We start from the raw sequence: 23,758 nt of genomic DNA, 5'->3' as shown, positions 1-23,758 counted from the left end.
ACACTCTTAAAACAACTTAAAGTTCCAAGTTCAAACAAGTTTTCCTAGGTTTCCTCTCCAAACACAAAACTTCCCATGTATTTCCAACATAATCATGTAGTATTTCAGCATTTCGTTAACAGTTATGCTGATGGGGTAGAGTGTTGGAATTATTTGCATTTTGAATTTAATGCTGAGCAAACAACATTGTAGAGAGTGTGCGGTTTTGGGAAACTTTTTGGATCTTTTTGCGAAATTTGCTCACACACCGAGAGAATTGAGAGGGGGAGTGGGGGGGATAAGGGTGGATGGATAAGAGGGAGAGGGGAAGAGGAGAGAAAGAAGGGGAAGATAAGAGAAGGGGAGAGAAGAGTTAAGAGATGTAGGAAGAAGAAGAGTAGAACGAGGAAGAGAAGAAGGTGGAAGAGATTGAAGGGAAAGAGAAGGAGAGAGAGGGAGAGAGAGAGAGAAGAAGGAGGACAGTGAGAGAGAGAGAGCTGGAGGGAGGATAGGATATGGAGGGGGAAGGAGAGAAAGAAGGATATGTACAATTTGCTCACACACCGAGAGAATTGAGAGGGGGAGTGGGGGGGATAAGGGTGGATGGATAAGAGGGAGAGGGGAAGAGGAGAGAAAGGAAGGGGAATATAAAAGAAGGGGAGAGAAGAGTTAAGAGATGTAGGAAGAAGAAGAAGAGTAGAACGAGGAAGAGAAGAAGGTGGAAGAGATTGAAGGGGAAAGAGAAGGAGAGAGAGTGGAAGAAGGAGGGGAATGCATGAAATGAAAAGACAAGTAGATGGGAATGGGAGGGAGAAGGAGAGACATAGAGGGGATAGAATAAGAGAAGCAAAAAGAAGAGAGAGAAAAAGATAGAGAAACGAACTATTTGGATAGAGAAAGAGAAATGAAAGAAACCGAGAGAGGGAGAGAGAGATCGAGACTCTTTGTCCTAATAGGGAGGAAAAAAGTTTGCCTCATCTGATGCGGTTTTGGTCCCTTTTTAATCCTGCTTGCAGCTAGGGGTAGAAATTTCCTCTGTTGGCAAGTTTTACGGTTTTACAAAAAAAAGGAAAAAAAAAAAAATGGAAATTTCCAGCTGCACCCCTGGGCAAAAATGTTGTCTACCCTATTGGGACAGAGAAGGGTATCAACAATTAAACATTAGGTAATAGTAATAGGTAATTTAATCATACATAGGTAGGTAATGTAGGTACCTACGATTATGTAGGTAATTAAATAGGTATCCATTTTGCTTAGAATTTAAATTTACATGGTAGGTAAATGGTAAATTTTCTTCTCATTTTGCTTTTCTCCCTCTCTCTCTCCTCTCCCTTTCTCTCTCCTTTTTGAACCAACCTTCTCTTTTATCTCCCTCTTCCAAGGGAAACCTTTGTATGATAAATCTGCGGGTTCTTTCCCTCACATCAAAAATATTACATACCTACCTATGTAGTTTTGTACACAAGCATTTACAATATTATAATAAAATATCTAATGCGGTAATGGCGGTAACGGTAAATACACATCAAATATGGCATACCTACATCACCTTTAACTTTAATAATATTATGTATGTTTTCCCCATCACTCTTTTACATTCCTTTCTCCTCCTCCTCCTCTCTCTCTCTCTCTTTTCTCTTCCTCCTTTCTCCCTTCCTCTTCTCTCTCTCTTCCTTCCCTCCCTCATCTCTCCCCTTCCCTTCCTCCTGTCTCTCTCTAATTTCTCCACTCTTTCCTTTCCCCCTCTCTCTTCCCTCCCGCCCTCCCTCTCCCCCTTCACTTCCTCCTGTCTCTCTATCTCTCCTCTCTCTCTTCCTTCCCTCCCTAACATACTTTCACAACATATTAGAATAAAATTCATGCTTTAGGTAGATAGGTAGGTACACATCAAATAATACATGTGTACCTACCTCCATTTGATATAATGCATTCCCAATTCCCATGTTATGTAGGTAGGTACAAGACTTACATAAAGAAACTTCCCCACATCCCTGTAGACACGCATTCCTTTACAATACCTACATTTTTGTACATAATTTCACGGATACATCCATTTTACACAAATAGATGTAACCATGAAACTCTGAACTTTACATGTAAATATTTTAATAATATAGGTACACAATATCTACCTATGTATACATTTGAACCGTGCATGTAACCTACATTTAATCTTTTATACTTAATAAATTACCTAAATTGTATGTAATGCTCGCTTTAATATCTACCTAATAGCTGATATCATTTATTCAACATTCAAAGAGGACTGTTACCATCGTGCTAGTTATATATTTGTCTTTTTAAATTTTATCAAAAGGTTTCTCAATAAGGCTTAGGTAAAAAAAAAAGTAAAAATCTAATCTAAACATAAAATTGAAGTACCAGTGTGAAAATAAAATCAGTGTGAAAACGACACTACTGTTTTATCTTTAGCACATTGCATAACTAAATCAGATACCAGGCGTTCATACAAATTTCCACCCTAGAATGTGGTATCGTTCATATATTTTCATAATTTTAGAGAAAGGGGCGATAGATTCCTGTCCGGGGCGGAAGGTTCGTTCTCGGAACGGTCGGCTTTCTCCTATCTCCTGTCAAACTTAAAAAAAATCTATGTAGTAGGATGTAGGTACCAATGCAGAAGAATGTACAAACCCACTGAATCATATGGCTGGTTCTCAAACTTATCTTAGTAGGTTGTGAATCATAATATGACTTTCTCTCTCAGACTTATCTGAGTACGGCCTTTTGATGTCTTGAAATTTTGGCCTTAATTGATTACAACTGGAGATTTGGACACGCCGTATTTTAGAGACATTAGAAGGAGCCCTTCATGGCGATATTTAGCATTCAACCTAGATTGACAGGGTGTATCAGAAAGTGAGTCTCCATACAAACTCTCCATATCGCCTTTAATTACCGTCATCTACAGGGTGGACTGGAATTCGTTGTCTAAATAATTTTGTGATGAGGGCTTGAATGCTTTTCTACTTTGGACAGTGCAAAAAGCTAAATATCTGTGTATTCAAGTCTTTTATACATCTAGAATTCAAAATAAAAATACTTCTTTCCTTTTTAAACAAACAACAAATTCACAGAAAGAGAACACAGGATTCGAGTTCAAAGAATAATAATTGGATAAATAATAATGCAAAAACAAAGAGGGAAAAATATTAATAGAATTGGAGGAATTATTATGAAAGGAAAATAAACGTAACATAGAAATTTCAAAACAAGCAAATTGAGAGAGAGAGAGAGAGAGAAAGAGAGGGAGAGAGAGAGAGAGAGAGCTTGTAGGATGAAAAGGGAGATTTGGATTTATAGAGACCAAATTCCCCAGGGATTTTTCCTTTCCGCCCTTTTGCCAGGGACAACCTTTTTCGTCTTCTTCTTCTTCTTCTTATTTTTCTTCGAATACTCCTCCTTCTTTCCCTTTTCCCTCCCCAGCGGGGCCGGTGTTGTTATCATCGTTAGATCAGTGACATTTTTGGTTCTGGTGCAAATGTTAGACCTACTCTTTTTCTACGGAAATTTAGTTACATCCACTAATTTTGGTTCAGAATAGAAAAATAATAAAATCAAAAACTATAGGAGCAAATTTAAACGAGGGAACAGTAAAAACGATGTTTCTTTCGTCCCCAAATTGAAGAGAGAAAGAGGACAAGATAGGAGAAAGCTAGCCGTTCCGAGAACATTATCTGTTTAGGATTATGCTCACCCGGACGGGAATTGAACCCGCGACCTAGCGCTTGTAAAATGAAATCAGGATGCTACAGTCCCCTTTTCTTCTTCATTTATTTACATTTTCCCTTTGGAGCTTGTTTGAATTTATTTGTTTTTATACGGTTTCCTTGTTGAATATTGTTATCATTTTGTTTTGTTATTTAATCATGTTTTATCCATTTTATATTCCCCTGTTTTTACCTCTCTTCCGTCTGCCTCCAGTTCACACCTCCAATATTCATTAATACCTCTTTTTTAATGGTGATAACATCTCCCTCTTTCCTCCCTCCAATTCGTCCCACTTTCTCTCCTTTTTTTTCTCTCCCTGTCCCTTTCTTTGTCTCTGTATTTCCTCTCTCCTTCCCTTTCTCCCCATTCCAATATGTTTTATACGTGTTTGTATAAATTCCCTACATTTTGTTTTCTGTATTTATAGGTATTTCATGATTATGTGGGTAATACCTACCACTATGTTATTTTCTTTCATCTCTTTGTGTCATTGAATTTTAAATCCCTCACCATGTTGTATTGTTATCATTTTGTTTTGTTATTTAATCATGTTTTATCCATTTTATATTCCCTTGTTTTTACCTCTCTTCCTTCTGCCTCCAGTTCACACCTCCAATATTCATTAATACCTCTTTTTTAATGGTGATAAAATCTCCCTCTTTCCTCCCTCCAATTCGTCCCACTTTCTCTCCTTTTTTTCTCTCCCTGTCCCTTTCTTTGTCTCTGTATTTCCCTCTCTCCTTCCCTTTCTCCCCATTCCAATATGTTTTATACGTGTTTGTATAAATTCCCTACATTTTGTTTTCGGTACTTATAGGTATTTCATGATTATGTGGGTAATACCTACCTTTATGTTATTTTCTTTCATCTCTTTGTGTCATTGAATTTTAAATCCCTCACCATGTTGATATAACACTGTCATAACACCTCTCTCTCTCTGTCTGTCTGTCTCTCTCTCTCTCTCTCTCTCATACGTTCATTTTTCCACCTGATTTGATTATTGTGTTTGTGTATAGTTGAATTATTATTCTTTATTCCCTAATTCCCTTATGATTTCTGAATAAATTAAAACTCCATAAATTTCGAGCTTTTGATAAATCAAGTTGTAAGCGCTAGACCGCGGGTTCGATTCTCGCCAGGGGCAGATTTTATCCTGAAGGGATTAGGTTCGTTCTCGGAACGGCCGGCTTTCTCCCATCTTGTCTACCTTCTCTCTTCGATTTCGGGACGATAAGACCCTAGTATTTACAGTTTCCTTCTATGAAACTTCTTAAAAAAAATAATAATAATAATTAAAAAAAAAAAAATCGACCGATTGCAATACATTTTCAACACAGTGTAGGAACACTTAGTAGGATAGTTTGAAATAGGTTCCCCTTATTTATTGTAGTTAATAGAAAGTCAAAAAAGAGAGATTAAAATATACAAAGTATTGTTGGTATTTACATTTCATTTACCGGGAATGGGCTGTCCTCCCGCGAGCTGGAAGGACTTCGGCTGAAGTAGTATCGCCTCTGATTGACATCACTGGGGGAGCATTGCGCGATAATCGACAGGGGTTGCAAATAGGGAGGGTGGTGCCGACGACAGTTCGCACCGCTCTGGTAGGAGGACTCTGTGGAAGAAAAGAAGAAGCATAATCATAATAATTAGTTTTAGCTCTATATTTGTCTTTTTAAATTTTATCAAAAGGTTTCTCCATAAGTCTTAGGTAAAGAAAAAAAAAAAGTAAAAAGCTAATCTAAACCTAAAATTAAAGTAATAAAATCAGGGTGAAAACGTTAGTGTCTGTTTTATCTTTAGCACATTGCATAACCAAATCAGATACCAGGCGTTCATACAAATTTCCACCCTGTTATTTCAGGATGATGTTTGATTTGAAATTTTGTACTTTTGAATCACCCGTCCATCGTCTATAATAAAAATAATGATCTTAAAATCTTGATTTGAATTTTGCTCAATCAGATTGATTATTTCAAGACTCATAAAATGGTTTATTTTTGTCCTGAGAATCTTTAGCACATTGCATAACCAAATCAGATACCAGGCGTTCATACAAATTTCCATCCTGCTATTTCAGGATGATGTTTGATTTGAAATTTTGTACTTTTGAATCACCCGTCTATCGTCTATAGGTAGGTAATGAAAATAATGATCTTAAAATCTTGAATTGAATTTCGCTCAATCAGATTTATTATTTCAAGACTCATAAAATGGTTTATTTTTATCCAGAGAATGTGGTATCGTTCATATTTCATAATAATTTTAGATTCCTTCATTGAAAAAAGTCATGTTCGAACATCTCATCCGTCCAAAAGAAGATGATTTTTCAAAAAAATAAAAAAAATAACGTCTTCAAACTTTTACATTTCCTTTTTATTTGGAACCTAACTCTTGCTTCAGGATCCCCACTCCCTGTTCACCCAAGGATTTCATCGTTCATAAAACTCGTACACCCACCGAACCCGAAATGCATGAAATTTATGTACCTGTTCTTGAGATATTTTGTATACCACCTTTTCCCATTTAAACCTGTAGTACACACGTACGTACGTACGTACATACATACATACGTACTTACATACATACATACGTACAGACCATGGGCTAAAAATACTTTTTTGGAATCAGGGGATCCCAAAACGGATATTTCCACCCATTTCCCGATTTTGAAAATTTGGACCGATTGCAATACTTTCTCATTACCTTGTATAGGTTCCCTATACGTAAGGGTAATAGAAAGTAAAAAACTTTTACATTTCCTTTTTATTTGGAACCTAACTCTTGCTTCAGGATCCCCACTCCCTCTTCACCCGAGGATTTCATCGTTCATAAAACTCGTACACCCACCGAACCCGAAATGCATGAAATTTATGTATTTCTTTACGTACAATTGTACATAGACTTTATGTACTTATTTATGTACATAATAATGTAAATTTTATGTAAATTTTACGATGGAAAATATACAGCGGAGAGCTTTTCCGGTGCAGTTTTTATGTTCCAGTACAGATTCATACTCTGGGGACAAGTCAATTGTGAGAAAGAGAAGGAGAAGTAGAAGGAGGAGGAGGAGGAGGAGGAGGAGGAGAAGAAGAAGTATCCCATCAGGATAAAATCCGCCCCGGGCGGGAATCGAACCCGCGGCCTAGCGCTTACAAGGCAGACGCACTACCAACCAAGCTAACAAGGCTGGCCGTATAGAATTTTATCATCAATATTGTTTGAGAAGTTAAACCAAAGATAAGTAGTATTAGCTTACTGCTGGGTTAAAGAACTCTGTACTTCTTTAGTCCTATTAAAGCAGTACAAAAAAACACTAGGTATTATTTTATTATTGCCAGAAGAAGGCTAATATGAAAAAGGTAATTCAGAAGGGGAAAAAAAATCACAAAGGTCGACTCATAAATCTTTCCCACGGGACAATATTCCTGACAGGCTATATTGGGGGTAAAATTGACAGGTTGGAGGAATTTGCTCGGTAGGTAGGTAAATATAAAAAAAAAACAGACTTGTCGGCTATTTTCGGCCGAAGGTAAAACTTGACAGGCCGGGAGGTAAAACTGACAGGCCAGGGTAATTTTATAGTTAAATTAAAAGGGGGCCCACAAGGCGTCTATCCCTTTTTTGTCCTCAATAGACAGAAATTTTTGAGAAGGGATTTCTGCCTTTTTCTACTACCCCTTCTTCTTCTTCTCTTCTTTCTTCTACTATTTCATATCCTCCTTCATTTCCTTCCCTCCTTTTCTTAGTTGTTTGGTATCTTCCCATCTCCTTTTTCAACACCTCCTCTCTTTTCTTTCTTCTGTATTTCATTTTCTTCTCATCCTTCAAATTTCTTTCTCTCTTGACCTTTTCCTCCTTGTTTTCGTCCTGCTGCTTCTTCTTCATCTTCTCCTCCTCCTCTTCTTCCTTCTTCTACTGTTTCTCATCCTCCTTCTTTGTTGTTTGGTATCTTCCCACCTTGTTTTTCAACACCTTCTCTCTCTTCCTTTTTCTGTATTTTTCTTTCTTCTCATCCTTCCATCTTCTTTCTCTCTTGTTCTTCTTCTTGTTCCCTTCCTCTTCTCCTCGTCTTCTTCTCCTTTTCCTTCTTCTCGATCTTATCCTTTTTAGGTGTCAGCAAATTCCTTTTTTTATCTCTTCTTCTTCTTTATCTAATTTTCTTCTCATCCTTCCATCGTCTTTCTCTCTTGACCTTTTCTTCAAATATCTTCTCACCCAAGGTCCAGAAAGTGGATGAGTGGGTATCTTCTCAACGAAGGTCCACAGAAAAAAGGATGAGTGGTGAGATATTTTGGAATTAATTTCAGTCCCACTGGATGATGGATTGTGGTCAACATCATGATGGATTGGTTTATGGAGTTGAACGATGTGTGAAATTTGGAACGAGGGGTTTTTTATTTCTATTTCTCTCAATCAGGGTGAGTTACGAAAAGACCACTTTTGTCGTGGATCATCTTATTCTTGTATTTAGCTTGGAGGATAACACGCCTGCCTTGTAAGAGATGGGTTGCGGGTTCGATTCCCGCTCGGTGAGAACTTTATCCTAAACAAATAAGGTTTGGTAAGGTGACATTTTTTTTTTTTTTTTTTGTAAAATAGGCACTGGAAAAATAGGTGACAGGAAGACAGAAAAAAGCAGAAAATCGTAGAGAGAGAGAGTGAGAGAGAGAGAGAAATAAAAGAATGGAGAGAAAAGTGGAGAAGATATACAGGTACTTGGTAAGTAAAATGGAAAAGAAAAAAAAAAGACAAAAATCTAGAAGAAGAGGAGAGTAGAATTAAAAGAAAAATGAGGAAGAAGAAGAGTGAAGAGACAGAGAAGAAAGAGATCGAGGAGGATAAAAGAAGGAGGCAGAGAGAGAGAGAGAGAGGAGTTCATAAATGAAAATAAATGACTTGTTTGATTAATTAAAAAACCTGAGAGAAATGGAGGAATAGGAGAAGAAGGAAGTGAGAAAGAAAGGGAGGGAGAAAGAAAGGGAGGGTGGGTGGGAGATAGAGAGAGAAAGGTGACATTAAATTAGCTCTCCACCTTACTTTCCACTCTCTTTCTCTCTCTCTCTCTGTCCCTCTCTCTTTCTTTCTTTCTCCATCTTTACCTCTGTCGATCTCCCTTTCCCTCTTTATTTTTGCTTCTCTTTATCTCTTTCCATCTTTCTACTTTTTATTTCCTATCTCTCCCCCTCCACTTTATCACTCTCTCTTGAAAAATTCAATCCTTCCTCAAAAAGTTTCTCTCTCTCTCTCTTCCTTTTTTCCTTCCCTCTACTTTTCTCATTCTCCTTATTCTGGTTCTCTCTCTTTCTCCTTCCACCTTTCGTATCTCTCCCTCTCTCTTACTCGTATGTACGAATTCCCTGCCGAAATGTTTTCAGCAGTAACCCTGAGGCTTTCTTCCTCCCCCTTCTTCTTTCTCCCTCTCTCTTCCTTTCTATCCCTCCCTCTCTCTTTCTCTTCCTTCATTCTCATTATTTACATAAAAATAAAATCCCTCGTTAGGATTGTTTTTTTTTTTTTTTTTTTCTGCAGAGAGAGGGGGGAGGAGGAAGAGAGAGGAGGGGGTGTAAAATTATGTCGTAAACACACATTCTCCCTCTTTTCCTCCTCCATAGTCCTTCCCCTTTTCTTCCTCTCTCTCTCCTTCTCTTTCTCTCGTCTTTTCTCTGTTTCTCTTCATTCCCATAGTTAATTATACATTTGAAATTAAAATATCTCCCTCCTTTTCCTCTCTCCCGTGCTTTTCTCTCTCTCTTTCTTTATGCCTCCCCTCTCTCTCTCTTCCCCTTCTCTTCCTCCTTCTCTATCTCCATCTCTTTTTCTCTAAAGAGATGTACAGAGAGAAAAACAGAGTAATCTGAATTAATTAGGAGAGCAGCATAGCAGAAAACTCTCTTGCACTTCAGAATGATGTAAAATAAAACGAGAGAAAAATAATAAAATTATTTTAATTTTTATTTATTTTATTTATTCATCATAATTAATATTAGTATTATTATTTCTTTTTGCAATTTCATAATTTTTGAAAGGCGATTTTCGGAGTGTAATAATTAAGAAGGAAATAGGTAGGTCTATAATTGTAATAAAAATACACTCCCTTATATATATAATAGTAGATCTGTCATATGACAGGTTTCAGCAGAACCTTCTCCAGTTTTCTCGATCTTGGGCATCATTCTTCATATTTTGTTCATAAGTCCTTCCTCTTAAGATGTCTGTCAGCATACCAAACTTCCTTCTTCCCCTCGATCTACTTCCTTCGAATTTTACACTCCCTTAGGACTGATAAATTGGTACATACCTAGGCTGGGTAGGTGTGATCTGGCTCTTACACTGCAGACGCACTCGAAGCTAACTAAGCTGGTGAAGCTCGTTGGCGGGAAGCTCGTTTACCTTCAAAGCGCTAGACCGCGGAGTCAATCACCACCCGCGGCGGATTTCATCCTAAACAGGTAAGTTTCGTTCTCGGAACGGCTGGCTTTCTCCTGTCCTGTCTTCCTTCTCTCTTCGCTTTCGGGACGATAAGACCTTAGTATTTAGAGGTCCCTCTATCAAACCTCTAAAAAAAAAACATTAAAAAAAAATAAAAAAATAGTCGATGTATAACCTATGTATATGTACTTGGTATGATATCTTTTCACTTGAATTTCCATTTGCCTTAGTAGGTAATAAATTCTTTTGAGTTATCGCGCATAAAAGCTCCGATGTTTAGGTTTATATTTATGGTTGGTTGGATGGATGTATTTCGAATATTAAATGTTCCAATAAATTTAAATAAGAAGCGAACATTTTTCGCCTTTGCATAATATTTCTCATTGTTTCCTTCAGAACCTTTTTAAAGGAACTCCCTTTTGAGAGAAAGGAAAAAATAACCTTTTTCAAAGGAAGGAGAACCTTATTTCGTCTTGCAAATGTACTCTGACGTATTACCATTTTTCCTTTGATATTGAAACTCTGAAGGTTTGATTTTCGTGTACGTCTTTTTTTTTTAAAGGAAATGTTTCGAAAAGATCAAAGGCGTGTTAATACTGCTCATTTAAAGAATGCTCATGTGAGAGAGAGTAAGTTCAAAGTTCAGAATTCACAGAAACGCTACTGTAGGAGCTTTTTCCTCTTTCTTCCTTGTTTCCGTGCTTCTTCCATTTTCATATTTTCTTCTTCCTTTTTTCCACATCTTCTTATTTTTTTTTGCTTTTTCTTCTAATAGTTTTTCTTCTTTTAGGTAGGTACCTACTCCTAATTTTAATATTTCTATGTCTACGTTACGTTACCAGTTAGGTACTTTACTGTGTTTGTGCCGAATCTATGTTTGTATTGAAACTTCATACCAAAATTCTTTTAGATCAAAAAATGGTAAATGCAAAATATTAAAACTGAAAAAAAATCTCTTTCTTTCGTTGAAATATTGTTTTTTTAGGTAGGTACCTACTCCTAATTTTAATATTTCTATGTCTACGTTACGTTACCAGTTAGGTACTTTACTGTGTTTGTGCCGAACCTATGTTTGTATTGAAACTTCATACCAAAATTCTTCTAGATCAAAAAATGGTAAATAAAATATTACAACCGAAAAAAAAACTCTTTCTTTCGTTGAAATATTGTGTCTACCATATCCACAGCATGGGACTCAAAAGTCCCCAGTCTAAATGCGTCAGCCCTTCAGCCATGTCGTTTCTTTTCGGGTCAAAAATAATAACAATAAAGAAATAAACAAAATAAAATAACAAAAAATACCGAGAAAACTTCAACAAGAGGAAAAATGTACTTACAAGTGAAAAATAAATACAAATAAAAACGAAAAGGAGGACGAAGAAGAAGAAAAAGAAGAAGAAGAAACAAGAAGGAGGAAAAAATAAACAAAATAAATATGGAACAAGGGTTGGTAAAATTGAGAGACAGAAAGGGAGAGAAAGAAGAGAAAGCCCTATAAGGAAGGAGAACAAGAGTAGAAGATGATGATGAAGAAGAAGAAGGAGGAGGAGGAGGAGGAGCAGGAGGAGAAAATAAACAAACAGAAAGATGGAAGGTGTGGGGGATAAAATTGAGAAAGATGAGACTGAAAGGAGAGACAGAGAGAGGGAGATAGACAGAGAGAGAGGGAGAAAGAGAGAGGAAGGGAAGAGAGAGCGAGAGAGAGAGGGGGAAGAGAGGAAAAAAAAAGATGACTCGAAAGTGTCATCATGAAAACAAAAGGGTTCAGGCTTGTATCAATAACGAAAAACGAGTAGGGAGTATAAAAAAACGAAAGGTAGGTAATTGAAGGTAGGTAGGAAAGATAAATATAGGAAAGTAGGTACATAAGGTACTTATGACACGCTGGAAAATAAAATAGGTAGGTGTAGGCACCTACTACTTACCTCAGTAAATAAAAACATTTTTTTTTCGCTCGTTGAGAAATAAGAGAAATCTCTCTCTGTCTATTTCTCTCTCTCTCTAAATTAGCTTAGGAGATCGAATACTATTGTAAATTACTTTAAAAAATAAAGACCTAGGTACCTGTATTATTTTCAATCAATCAATCTCTCTCTCTCTTTCTCTCTCAATTTCTCACCTCCTCTATTTCTACTCACTCGTTCTCTCCCATCCTCACTCTCCCAACTCGTTCCCGATCTCTTCTCTTCCTCTCTTTCAACTCTCTTCTTCCCTCTTCCCTCTCTTTTCTCCCCACTTACGTCTATATCCTCTGATCCTCTCTGTCTCTGCCTCTTATTCTTCATAGATAGATAGAGAGAGAGAGAGAGAGAAAGGGAGAGAGAGAGAGAGAGAGAGAAAGGGAGAGAGAGAGAGAGAGAGATAGTGAGGATGGGAGTGATAGTGAAAGAGGGAGAGAGAAAGACACAAAGGAAGAGGGAGAGAGAAAACAAGGGATCAAAAAGTAAAATGATTTTTTTTTTACGTTGTTCGTTTTTTACCATCTCATTTTTTGCTCTAGTTGCTAAATTGTTTACGAAAAGAATTTTGTTGTTATCCAAACATTTTTCAAGGAATTTATTCAGAAAGGTAAGTAGGTACTTATCTTCCTATGTAGTTAAGCTAGGAGGAAGGCAGGAACAAATACCTACATCTCATGGATTAAAAATTACATTACTTTCCTTCTTATATACCTAGGATAAGGAAAGTAAAAAAATAATTTTAAATAACGTTCCCCGCTTTTAGTACACTACGCTAAATTTTAATACTTGAATTAGACTCGAACCACTAACCTTCATAGTTCACCGTGCTAACCACTTTTTTCCGCTTTTTTACAAAGATTTTTTATGAACGCCGTGAATCTAATTAATTATGCAATGTGCATATCTTTATTAGTGGAGATGTCTGTTGCACTAAATGGCTTTTCGGGTGTTCGGCTTTATCTTTATTTATCCAGTAGGTAGGTACCTGGCATTCTAACAGTACTGTAACTATATAGGTACCATAAATAAATACTTTCTATGTAACTAATCCTAGTTCTAAGTTCGGATCATGATCCGAACTTAGAACTAGTTACATAGAAAGTTACATATTACATAGAAAGTTACATATTGCTTAGAACTAGTTACATATTGCTAGACAGTTCACTGCAGTGAACTGTCTAGCAATTTCAAAGAAAAAGAAAGAGAGCCTAAAATCCCTGATTTGACCCGAAAACGAACAAACTAAAAGTGATACCTATTAGCAAATTAAAACTCAGTTCGTTCATTTGTTCAGTAAAATTAGGAATTCACTTAGAAAATTAGGAACTTACGGTTTGGATACAGGGGCTGGTTCACCGAATTGAACTGCATGTTGTCCAAACTGCACTCGTTCTGGTACCAATAAATGTAGAGGAATAGGGCAAACGTACCGGACAGTTCTATACTGATGAAACTCGTCACGTAGAGAAGAAAACTGAAACAGTGAAACACCGATTTTATATGAATAGTAAAGTGGAACAATACGGTTTGGCTGGGGGACCACAGGGAGTAGACCAGCATAGTCTGGCTGGGGGAGTTTAAAAAGGAAGCATACCAGGCTGAAATTTCCTTTGCTAAAGAAATAGCAAAGGTTAAGTGCGTAAAATTTTGTTGCCAAAAGCAAATGTCAGCCCTAGTTTGGGCTGATTGAGAGGCTGACGAAGGCTGACGAAAGGGCTGACGAAAAACGCCGACCCCGTCTGTACACGGGATAAGGCGAAGAAGAGAAGACGGAAAGTAGAACAATAGAGAATATTAGCGAAACACTAGAAAAAAGTATAAAGCAGCTTTATAGAAATACCCGTTTATTCTCAGCTGTCTTTCTCCTATCCTGTGTTCCTTGTTCCTTCTCTTTTCTTTTTAGAGACTATAAGACCTTAGGAGTTACAGCCCCTCTATCAAACCTAAAAAATAACATTTCCCACGGCGGAAGTCGTCTAAATTTGGATCATGAACTTAAAGCCTTAAACAATAAGCTACCTACGTAATAGGTACATTAATAAGGATCAAGGTTTCATACGGATATAGTGGAATTAAGCGATAAACTTCATTATTATAATAAGGATTAAGGACTCATGTAACAATATTGTAACATATTTATAACAATATACCGACGATGATCCACGTAACTGGTGCATTGTAACAACCAGCTATCTGTTACATAACAGACAAAGCTCCTAGTTAGCAAGGGCCCTCCCTTCCCATTTAGCAAGGGCAGAGGGAGGGATGAAGTTCAGTAAGGGAAGGAGAAAGCTCTAGTTAGCAAGGGCCCTCCCTTCCCATTTAGCAAGGGCGGAGGGAAGGATGAAGTTCAGTAAGGGAGGGAGAAAGCTCTAGTTAGCAAGGGAAGGGATAATTCTATTTAGTAAGGGAAGGAGAAAGCTCTAGTTAGCAAGGGAAGGGATAATTCTATTTAGTAAGGGATCTAAAGCTCCTAGTTAGTATGGAAATGATGAGGGGTTAAACAATAGGAAGGGTATTTCCCTCCCTCCCTGCTGTTTTGCCTCTCTCCTCCTTTTCCTCTTCTTCATCCTTCTCCTTTTTTTCCACCTCCTGTTTCTTTTTTCCTGAATTCTTCTTCGCCATCTTCTTCTTCTTTCTCTTCCTCTTCTTCTTCTTCTTCTTCTTCTTCCTCCTCCTCCTTCTCCTCCTCTATCTCTTCCTCCTCCTCCTCTATCTCATTTTTCTTCTTCATCTCCTCCTCTTTGTTTCCCTCTTCTTCCACTTATTCCTCCTCCTCCTCCTACATTGTTTCTCCCTTATCCTTTGCCTCTCTTCTCCAATTTTTGCATTCTCCTCTTTCTTCCCTTGTGCTCCTCTTTTCTTCTGTTACATTTCCTCTCCTTCCTCTCTCCATCTCCACCTCTCATTCCACTCGTCCTATTTCTCGCCTCGTTCTCCTCCTCTTCTTCCTCACTATTTATCTAACTCTTTCTTCTTCTTCTTCTTCTTCTTCTTCTTCTTCTTCTTCTTCTCCTCCTCCATTCTCCTCGCCTGGCCATTGTGTTGTCATGAGGAATTAATAGCGCTCCCCAAAACAGTGGCGAATTACGAGGAGCAAAGTTGAATACTGGGGAGTAGTCCATGAAATACTCCACACGCTGCACCTTTTCTTTTACGCTTCTCTAAGAAAATATTGTCAAACGGTATCTATACTAAACAGGAATTGTTTTTTAAAAGAGTATCTTGGTCTAATTGAGCCACTGTCCTCTAAGGTGGTCCCCTGATATACCTAACGCAATTTCCGAACTAAACTGAACAGTGATTCTGCTTGGGAAAACCAAGTGCTTTTTTCTGTCTTTTTGAAATTAAGGTTAACAAAAGTATAAGTATTACCTACTTAATAAATACTGATTTTATTTGTTAACAGTGATGGAAGGGGATTCAAACCCGTGATTTTCAATTACCAGACAAACATTAATAAAAACTACTATCAAGCTAGAGTCTAGCTGTTACATTAACTTACTGGTATTTATACAATTTCTACCCCAAGTTCTACACCACTACAAAACAATGGTTGTTCTAAATCTTCGTGAACCTATTGTTTTGCTGTAGAATAGTGTAGAACAATATCAAAATATGAATTGGGAACGAAACATGAAGGAAGAGAGAGAGAGAGATGAGGAGAAATAGAGAGAGAGAGATAGTGATTAGTAGCCTCCTGTCTTCTCTCTTCGGTTGGAATGTGATCGTTCATTTTTCCCGTGAAACAATAATGAAATAGGTAAAATGTTTCGGGGAAAGTTTAGGCCGGAGGGAAAGAACGCTAAGGAGGGAGAAAGGGAGAGAATGACGAGGGATAAATTGGATGGGAGGGATAGGAATTTTGAGGGGAGGGAGAAAGAGGGATGAAAGAGAAAATAGCTATAGGGGAGAGAGAAAGAAGAGATACTGAATATTAGATGGGAGGGAGGGAAAGAGATATGAATTTTGAGGGGAGAGAGAGGGGTGAAAGAATCGGAGGGAAAGAGGGAGACAGAAAAAATAGTCAAAGGGAGCAGGGGATATTTGTAATTTGAAGGGAGAGGAGAGAGAGAGAGAGAGAGAGAGAGAATTAGATTGAGGAAACAAAGAGTGACTTTTGTTATTTATTTCGGTTCAGATTCCGGTTATGTTTTTGACGTTTTCCCTGAAAATTTATAGGTAAGTATGAATCTCTTCCCCTCTCCCTCCTTCCCTCTCACCCCCTCTCTCCTCCCCTCTCTCTCTCTCCTCCCTCTTTCGATTTTTTTTTTTTTTTTTTACAAAATGTTTTTGGGATTTCATTGTGTGTGAATGTTTTATAACAAGAGAATTTTGAATTTTTAAATCTGGGGGGGGATTTTTTTTTTTCAAATCCCGGTGATTGTTTTTCAGCCACAAGCGGGCGAGTTGTGTTTGAAAATTTACTACCTATGTACCTGCGTACCTAATTGAATAATTTAATTAAAACTTGTGAATTGTGAATACACCCGTCTCTCGAAAAGGGCATTCATAATGTGAAATTCGGTATTTATTTTAGATACACAACCCCTTTTTTCGTCATTTCTGTTTAAATCTGCTGAGTGTAGTAAATATGTAGTTACCTACATACCTACCTATACCTAAATATTTATATGTAGTTACCTACATACCTAATGTAGGTACATGAGTTTTGTGCAATTTTATAAAAACCTCTTACTCCTCAACTTACTAAATCCTTCCACCCGACATCCATCTCAAGGACACTGAAAGTAAGTTGTAACTTCTAAACACCCTATAATTGCATTCCTTGGAGCCTTTGCAATTTATTGGACATCCTATGGTTGCATGTAGACATCTTGTATTTTTCCTTAGCATCTTTTTTAACTTTTTTTATTTTTTTACGAGGTTTAAGTTTTCCTATCACTTTTTCTTCTCCTGTCTGACAACTGACAACACTGTCTCGTTTCCTTGCAATATTTCCAGATGCTATTTTTTATTAGTTTCATTTTTTATTATTTTATCTTTTAAAAGTTTATCAACACCGGTTTTTTTTTTCCTATATAGGATAAGGAAAGTAAAAAAAATAATTTTAAATAACGTCCCCGCTTTTCGTACACTACGCTAAATTTCAGTTTTCAGTACTTGAATTAGACTCGAACAACTAACCTTCATAGTTCACCGTGCTAACCACTTTTTTCCGCTTTTTTACAAAGATTTTTTATGAACGCCGTGAATCTAATTAATTATGCAATGTGCATATCTTTATTAGTGGAGATGTCTGTTGCACTAAATGGCTTTTCGGGTCTTCGGCTGATAATAATATTCTTCGTACCTAGGTATTTATTTATTTATCCAGTAGGTAGGTACCTGGCATTCTAATTTTAATATATACCTATGTATATATATATATTTATTTTTAATGAAGGCTCTAAGATCCAAGCTAACTAGACTGGCTCAGCTGGCGCTATAGCACTTTGAATGTGTTCAAATTTTCGACTGCTTGACAGATAAATCTCATCGTGTTATAACCAGCATTTTTCTCATTCCTACGTCAGGATTATTATGATCGTGTTGCCTACAGATAAATACAGTGGCGAAGACTTCTGAAATTGAATAAGAACACTGACACAGTTCTCCCAAAGTGGCTTAGGTGTAAGGCAACCTTAACCTTGAGAGAAAATGCTGTTCAAACACTCACAGGACTCCTCTTCATGGTTCGAAATAGGACTAGGTACTTATAAAAACCTTTACGAAAGGTTGTGGAATTCCCACAAGTTACTGTAGGTAGTACATCTTTTTGAAAATTCCTGCACTTGCCTTTGTTTTTAAGATTTTAAAAACAAGTCAACGGACAGAGCCCATGTATATTTATGACAATACTAGGTAATATCATGTTTATAAAATGCTTACAATGTTCACTATCCATAACCAGTGGTATCCAAGTCTTCCTCTGTTTCAGTGTCCTAAAACATGTTTATAGTGTTTATACGCATCTGATTTGGTTCAAATACTTCAAATTTGGGAGAAAGTAGTGAGTTCTGTGCTGAACGTATCAAATTTTGTGATTTATGTCGTGTTTCCCTCACTTTTCCTGTCTTTCTCTTCCTTTCCTTTTCCTCTTTCCTTCATTCTCCTACATCCATGCTTATCCTTTCCCCAATTTCTGTCTCAGCTATTTTTCTCTCCTCTTTCTTCACTTCTTCTTCTCTCCCTCCTTCTACTTTCTCTCTTTTCTCTTACCTACTACACTCATCCTATCCCTCCTTCGCCCCTTTCTGATAAATTCTCCTTTCTTTTCCTCTTCCTCTCTTCCCTTCTTTCTTCCCTTCGTCTCCTGTCTTCTCTCTTCGGTTGGAATGTGATCGTTCATTTTTCCCGTGAAACAATAATGAAATAGGTAAAATGTTTCGGGGAAAGTTTAGGCCGGAGGGAAAGAACGCTAAGGAGGGAGAAAGGGAGAGAATGACGAGGGATAAATTGGATGGGAGGGATAGGAATTTATCAGAAAGGGGCGAAGGAGGGATAGGATGAGTGTAGTAGGTAAGAGAAAAGAGAGAAAGTAGAAGGAGGGAGAGAAGAAGAAGTGAAGAAAGAGGAGAGAAAAATAGCTGAGACAGAAATTGGGGAAAGGATAAGCATGGATGTAGGAGAATGAAGGAAAGAGGAAAAGGAAAGGAAGAGAAAGACAGGAAAAGTGAGGGAAACACGACATAAATCACAAAATTTGATACGTTCAGCACAGAACTCACTACTTTCTCCCAAATTTGAAGTATTTGAACCAAATCAGATGCGTATAAACACTATAAACATGTTTTAGGACACTGAAACAGAGGAAGACTTGGATACCACTGGTTATGGATAGTGAACATTGTAAGCATTTTATAAACATGATATTACCTAGTATTGTCATAAATATACATGGGCTCTGTCCGTTGACTTGTTTTTAAAATCTTAAAAACAAAGGCAAGTGCAGGAATTTTCAAAAAGATGTACTACCTACAGTAACTTGTGGGAATTCCACAACCTTTCGTAAAGGTTTTTATAAGTACCTAGTCCTATTTCGAACCATGAAGAGGAGTCCTGTGAGTGTTTGAACAGCATTTTCTCTCAAGGTTAAGGTTGCCTTACACCTAAGCCACTTTGGGAGAACTGTGTCAGTGTTCTTATTCAATTTCAGAAGTCTTCGCCACTGTATTTATCTGTAGGCAACACGATCATAATAATCCTGACGTAGGAATGAGAAAAATGCTGGTTATAACACGATGAGATTTATCTGTCAAGCAGTCGAAAATTTGAACACATTCAAAGTGCTATAGCGCCAGCTGAGCCAGTCTAGTTAGCTTGGATCTTAGAGCCTTCATTAAAAATAAATATATATATATACATAGGTATATATTAAAATTAGAATGCCAGGTACCTACCTACTGGATAAATAAATAAATACCTAGGTACGAAGAATATTATTATCAGCCGAAGACCCGAAAAGCCATTTAGTGCAACAGACATCTCCACTAATAAAGATATGCACATTGCATAATTAATTAGATTCACGGCGTTCATAAAAAATCTTTGTAAAAAAGCGGAAAAAAGTGGTTAGCACGGTGAACTATGAAGGTTAGTTGTTCGAGTCTAATTCAAGTACTGAAAACTGAAATTTAGCGTAGTGTACGAAAAGCGGGGACGTTATTTAAAATTATTTTTTTTACTTTCCTTATCCTATATAGGAAGGAAAGTAATGTAATTTTTAATCCATGAGATGTAGGTATTTGTTCCTACCTTCCTCCTAGCTTAACTACATAGGAGGGTAAGTACCTACTTACCTTTCTGAATAAATTCCTTCCCGTTTTTTTTTTTTTTTTTTTTTTTTTTTTTGAACTCATACTCAGCCCTTCAGTTTGTGAGTCCAACATTCTATCTCTAATCTACCGTTGGTGTTATAAGTTATAATTGATTAAAAAATAGGTATACTGAGGTTCATAGTTCTGAAAGAAACAATTATTTTAGTTGTCTAATTAAATTAAAATAAATTGTTACAAAAAAAAAAGCTAGCAACGGGTAAACTTCAGCGCATTGAAAACTCTTGGCTTGTTTTGTACGTTCTTTATCCTCAGTTTACCATGCAAATTTATGTAGCGTTCTAACTTCTAAGTAAAGTACATTATCTTGTGCTATGTAAGTATGTATACTTAGTGAGTACCTGTATCTTGCGCTATATAAGTTTTCTTGTGCTTTGTATATCTTCTCTGTTTTTTTATACCAGTTATATTTTTAGGTTACCTACTTCTTGCTTAAATTCTAGAGAAGTTAAGAATAGCTGGAAGACACAAAAAGAAGGGGAGGAGAGAGAGAGGGGGGGAGAGAAAGAGAGAGGGAGGATAAGGAGTAAATAAATTGTAGGGAGCATTAAAATATTTTCCTTGTTATTTATGTAACTGTGTGTAGTAGGTAGGTAGAGGGCACAAATGTTTTATTTCCAGACGATTTCTTTGCTCAACATTTTTTTTTGTTTAATTTTTTTCGACAGAAGGGTAAAAGTGAGCAAATCTTTACAATGACCATTCAAATAACTATTAATTTGGCAAAAAAAAAAAAAAAAAAAGAGAAAATCTTTACAAGGGCCATTCAAAAAACTATTAATTTGGAAAAAAAAAAAAAAAAAAAAAAAGCGTTTCAGTTTGACCATCTTGTCTTAAACCTATGACAGTTCAAACTTAGACACATCTTAATCCTAATGGTTTAACGTGCACACAACACATGGTTGGTTGCTATTCTTGAGAGAAATTAAATAATAATAATAATAATAATAATAAAACTCGTTGCAGTCAGGTTTTGCCTACATCCATGCTTATCCTTTCCCCAATTTCTGTCTCAGCTATTTTTCTCTCCTCTTTCTTCACTTCTTCTTCTCTCCCTCCTTCTACTTTCTCTCTTTTCTCTTACCTACTACACTCATCCTATCCCTCCTTCGCCCCTTTCTGATAAATTCTCCTTTCTTTTCCTCTTCCTCTCTTCCCTTCTTTCTTCCCTTCGTCTCCTGTCACAGATTTGCCGTCATGGAAGCTAATGAGGTCAGTCAGCAGAAATGATTCGCAGAAATAATGCGAATGAAAATTAGTACGAATAGTAGATGGGTCGATTCATCTTCCTCTTTAACAGTCAGTCAGCATGTTAAAACAACGAATACCATGGAGAGAAGCTGATTAGGTTTTACAGCGAATCACCAGTGGAAACGAAGTGAATGAAAAGAAGAGCAGATATTAGAAAAATCCAGCTTCATAATTTATTATTTAACACTTTAGTCAGCGTATCAAAACAAGAGAATCCTCCCATGAGGATAAACTCGTTATACGAATCAGCAGATATGATAAGTGTATGGAATCAAGACAATGTAATGGCAGCTAACAAAGATATTAGGACTGAATCCGCTGAATTATGTATGCGAATGAAAATTAGTACGAATAGTAGGTGGGTCGATTCATCTTTCTCTTTAACAGTCAGTCAGCATGTTAAAACAACGAATACCAAGGAGAGAAGCTGATTAGGTTTTTCAGCGAATCACCAGTAGAAACAAAATGAATGAAAAAAAGAGCAGATATTAGAAAAATCCAGCTTCATAATTTATTATTTAACACTTTAGTCAGCGTATCAAAACAAAAGAATCCTCCCATGAGGATAAACTCATTATACCTACGAATCAGCAGATATGATAAGTGTATGGAATCAAGACAATGTAGGTAATGGCAGCTAACAAAGATATTAGGACTGAATCCGCTGAATTATAACATTGCTCAGTCAAGTCAGTTTTTTGGAAGTCCGTATTGACTTGGATACAAATTTCTTGACACCGCCGGGAATCGAACCCGGGTCTCCCGCGTGCAAGGTGAGCGCAGTGACCACTACGCCATGGGAGCTGACAAAATCCGCTGAATTATAACATTGCTCAGTCAAGTCAGTTTTCTTGTAAGTCCGTATTGACTTAGGAAAAACACCTTTGTATATCCGTTATTTTATTAAATAATAAAAATAAACGAATTGAAATGACGTCAGCAAGTAGCAGAGACAGATACCTGCCGGAGACAGAAGCTTAGGTCAACAGGATGACTGAAAGGAGTGCACAAAGACAAGTAGGTACAAATAAACTGGTGGAAAAATAATATGAACGGACAAGAAAAGTCCTTTTTGCTCCCGTCAGCACGGTTGAAGGAGCGAACCAAAAATAGTACCAAGAAACCAGAGAAAAAATTGGGTAATCCCTAAAGGGAATTTAGCTGAAAAGAATTGAAGGGACAAGAAAAGTCCCTTTTCTGCGTCTCGGAATTCAAAAGACGAAAAAAAAACTAGGTTCTCCGTTCTCAAGGGAAAAAAAGTGGGAAAAGATTCTTTTCTCGTTTCGCCATTTCGTGATTTACAACATTGCCACAGTGTGCATCGTGCGAAAAAAGATTGAGAAGATAAAAGACATGGGGAAAATAGAAAGAGGGAGATAAAAGGGAAAAAATAGAGAAAGGGGGGATGAAAGGGGGAAATACAGAGAGATAAAAGGAGAAGAAAGGAATGAGGAAGATAAGAGTTAATAAAAACAGAGCTGGAAGGGGAATGTAGGAAGCGATAATCGAGGAAAGCAAAGAGCAAAGAACGGCTCGAGGCGAAATGAAGGAAGAATAAAAGAATAAAAAGATAGAAAAAAAGAACGGAAGGCAAATAAACCAGATTGAATGATAGAAAGAAAAAGAACTAGAAAAATAAATAAATAAAAAAGAGAACACTGAGAATATTAAGGGATCCAAAGATTGAAGAGGAAAGTAAAATAGAAGATTGAGATATGAAAAGAAAGAGATGAGCTCAAAAGAAATTGAACAAGTCCAGAAAGAAAGATACCTACGTAGATACAAAAGACACCTAATGGTGATGGCTTAAATAAAAATAAGAATAAAAATAGAAAGGTCTTTTGCATGGAGAATATTTATTTTCGAGAGAAAATTCGATGAAAAACTTAATAATGAAAAAAAAGTAAAAAAGTTGTTTCTTGGAAAAAAAAACACTTCCTGTTAAAGTTCTGTCTATAAAGTTAGTAACCAAGTCTTAACAAAGTACAAGTCGAACCAACTACAAATCTTACTCAACTGCAAGTCTTGCACACTGCAAGTTGCAAGTCAGCGATGAAACTTTTCAAATTAAAAATGCAAGTCGCAAGTTGCAAATGCAATTCGAGAGAAAGAGAAGACACAATTCTTTCTCTCTTTGTCAATTTTAAACTCCCCCTCTCTATTCATCTCACCCTCTTTCTCCTTTTATTCTCTCTCTCTCTCTCTCTCTCTCTTTATTTCTGTCCCTGCATGTCTCTCGGGAAAGAAAAGAACAGAGGGAAATAAAGAGAGAAATAATGACTTGAGGGAGGGGAAGAAAGAAAGAGAGAGAGAGAGTGAGGGGAAGGAGAGAGAGAGGAACTAAGTAAGAGTGACAAATGTAATTAAAATGCAAGGAGACAAGTGTAATAAGAGAAGGAAGATTGTCGGGTTCATTCCTAGGTTAGAAGAGAGGGAGAAAGAGAAAAGGATAGTGATAGAATTGAGGGGAAGGAACGGAGAGGGACGATAAAAAGGTAGAAGGAAAAAGAGAGAGATATACCTACATAGAAAGGAGAAAGATCGAGAGAGAAAGAGAGGAGG

General features: G+C 36.9%; 1 protein-coding gene across 1 annotated transcript in view; it reads right to left on the bottom strand.

Moving 5' to 3' along the window:
- Window positions 1-23,758, bottom strand: part of LOC103515431 — a 67,442-nt gene that overhangs the window by 8,934 nt on the left and 34,750 nt on the right. Inside the window, exons 5-6 of the mRNA XM_008480373.2 lie at window positions 13,439-13,581; window positions 5,169-5,326 (exon numbers count right to left, since the gene is read on the bottom strand). Coding sequence (XP_008478595.1) covers window positions 5,169-5,326; window positions 13,439-13,581 — 301 coding nt within the window. The remainder of the gene's footprint in view (window positions 1-5,168; window positions 5,327-13,438; window positions 13,582-23,758) is intronic.

This window comes from Diaphorina citri, unplaced genomic scaffold (genome assembly GCF_000475195.1).
Source record: "Diaphorina citri unplaced genomic scaffold, Diaci psyllid genome assembly version 1.1 scaffold1339, whole genome shotgun sequence".
NCBI lineage: Eukaryota > Metazoa > Arthropoda > Insecta > Hemiptera > Psyllidae > Diaphorina > Diaphorina citri.
Note: the sequence above shows the minus strand (reverse complement) of the source record. Positions and strands in the feature narration are given on the sequence as shown.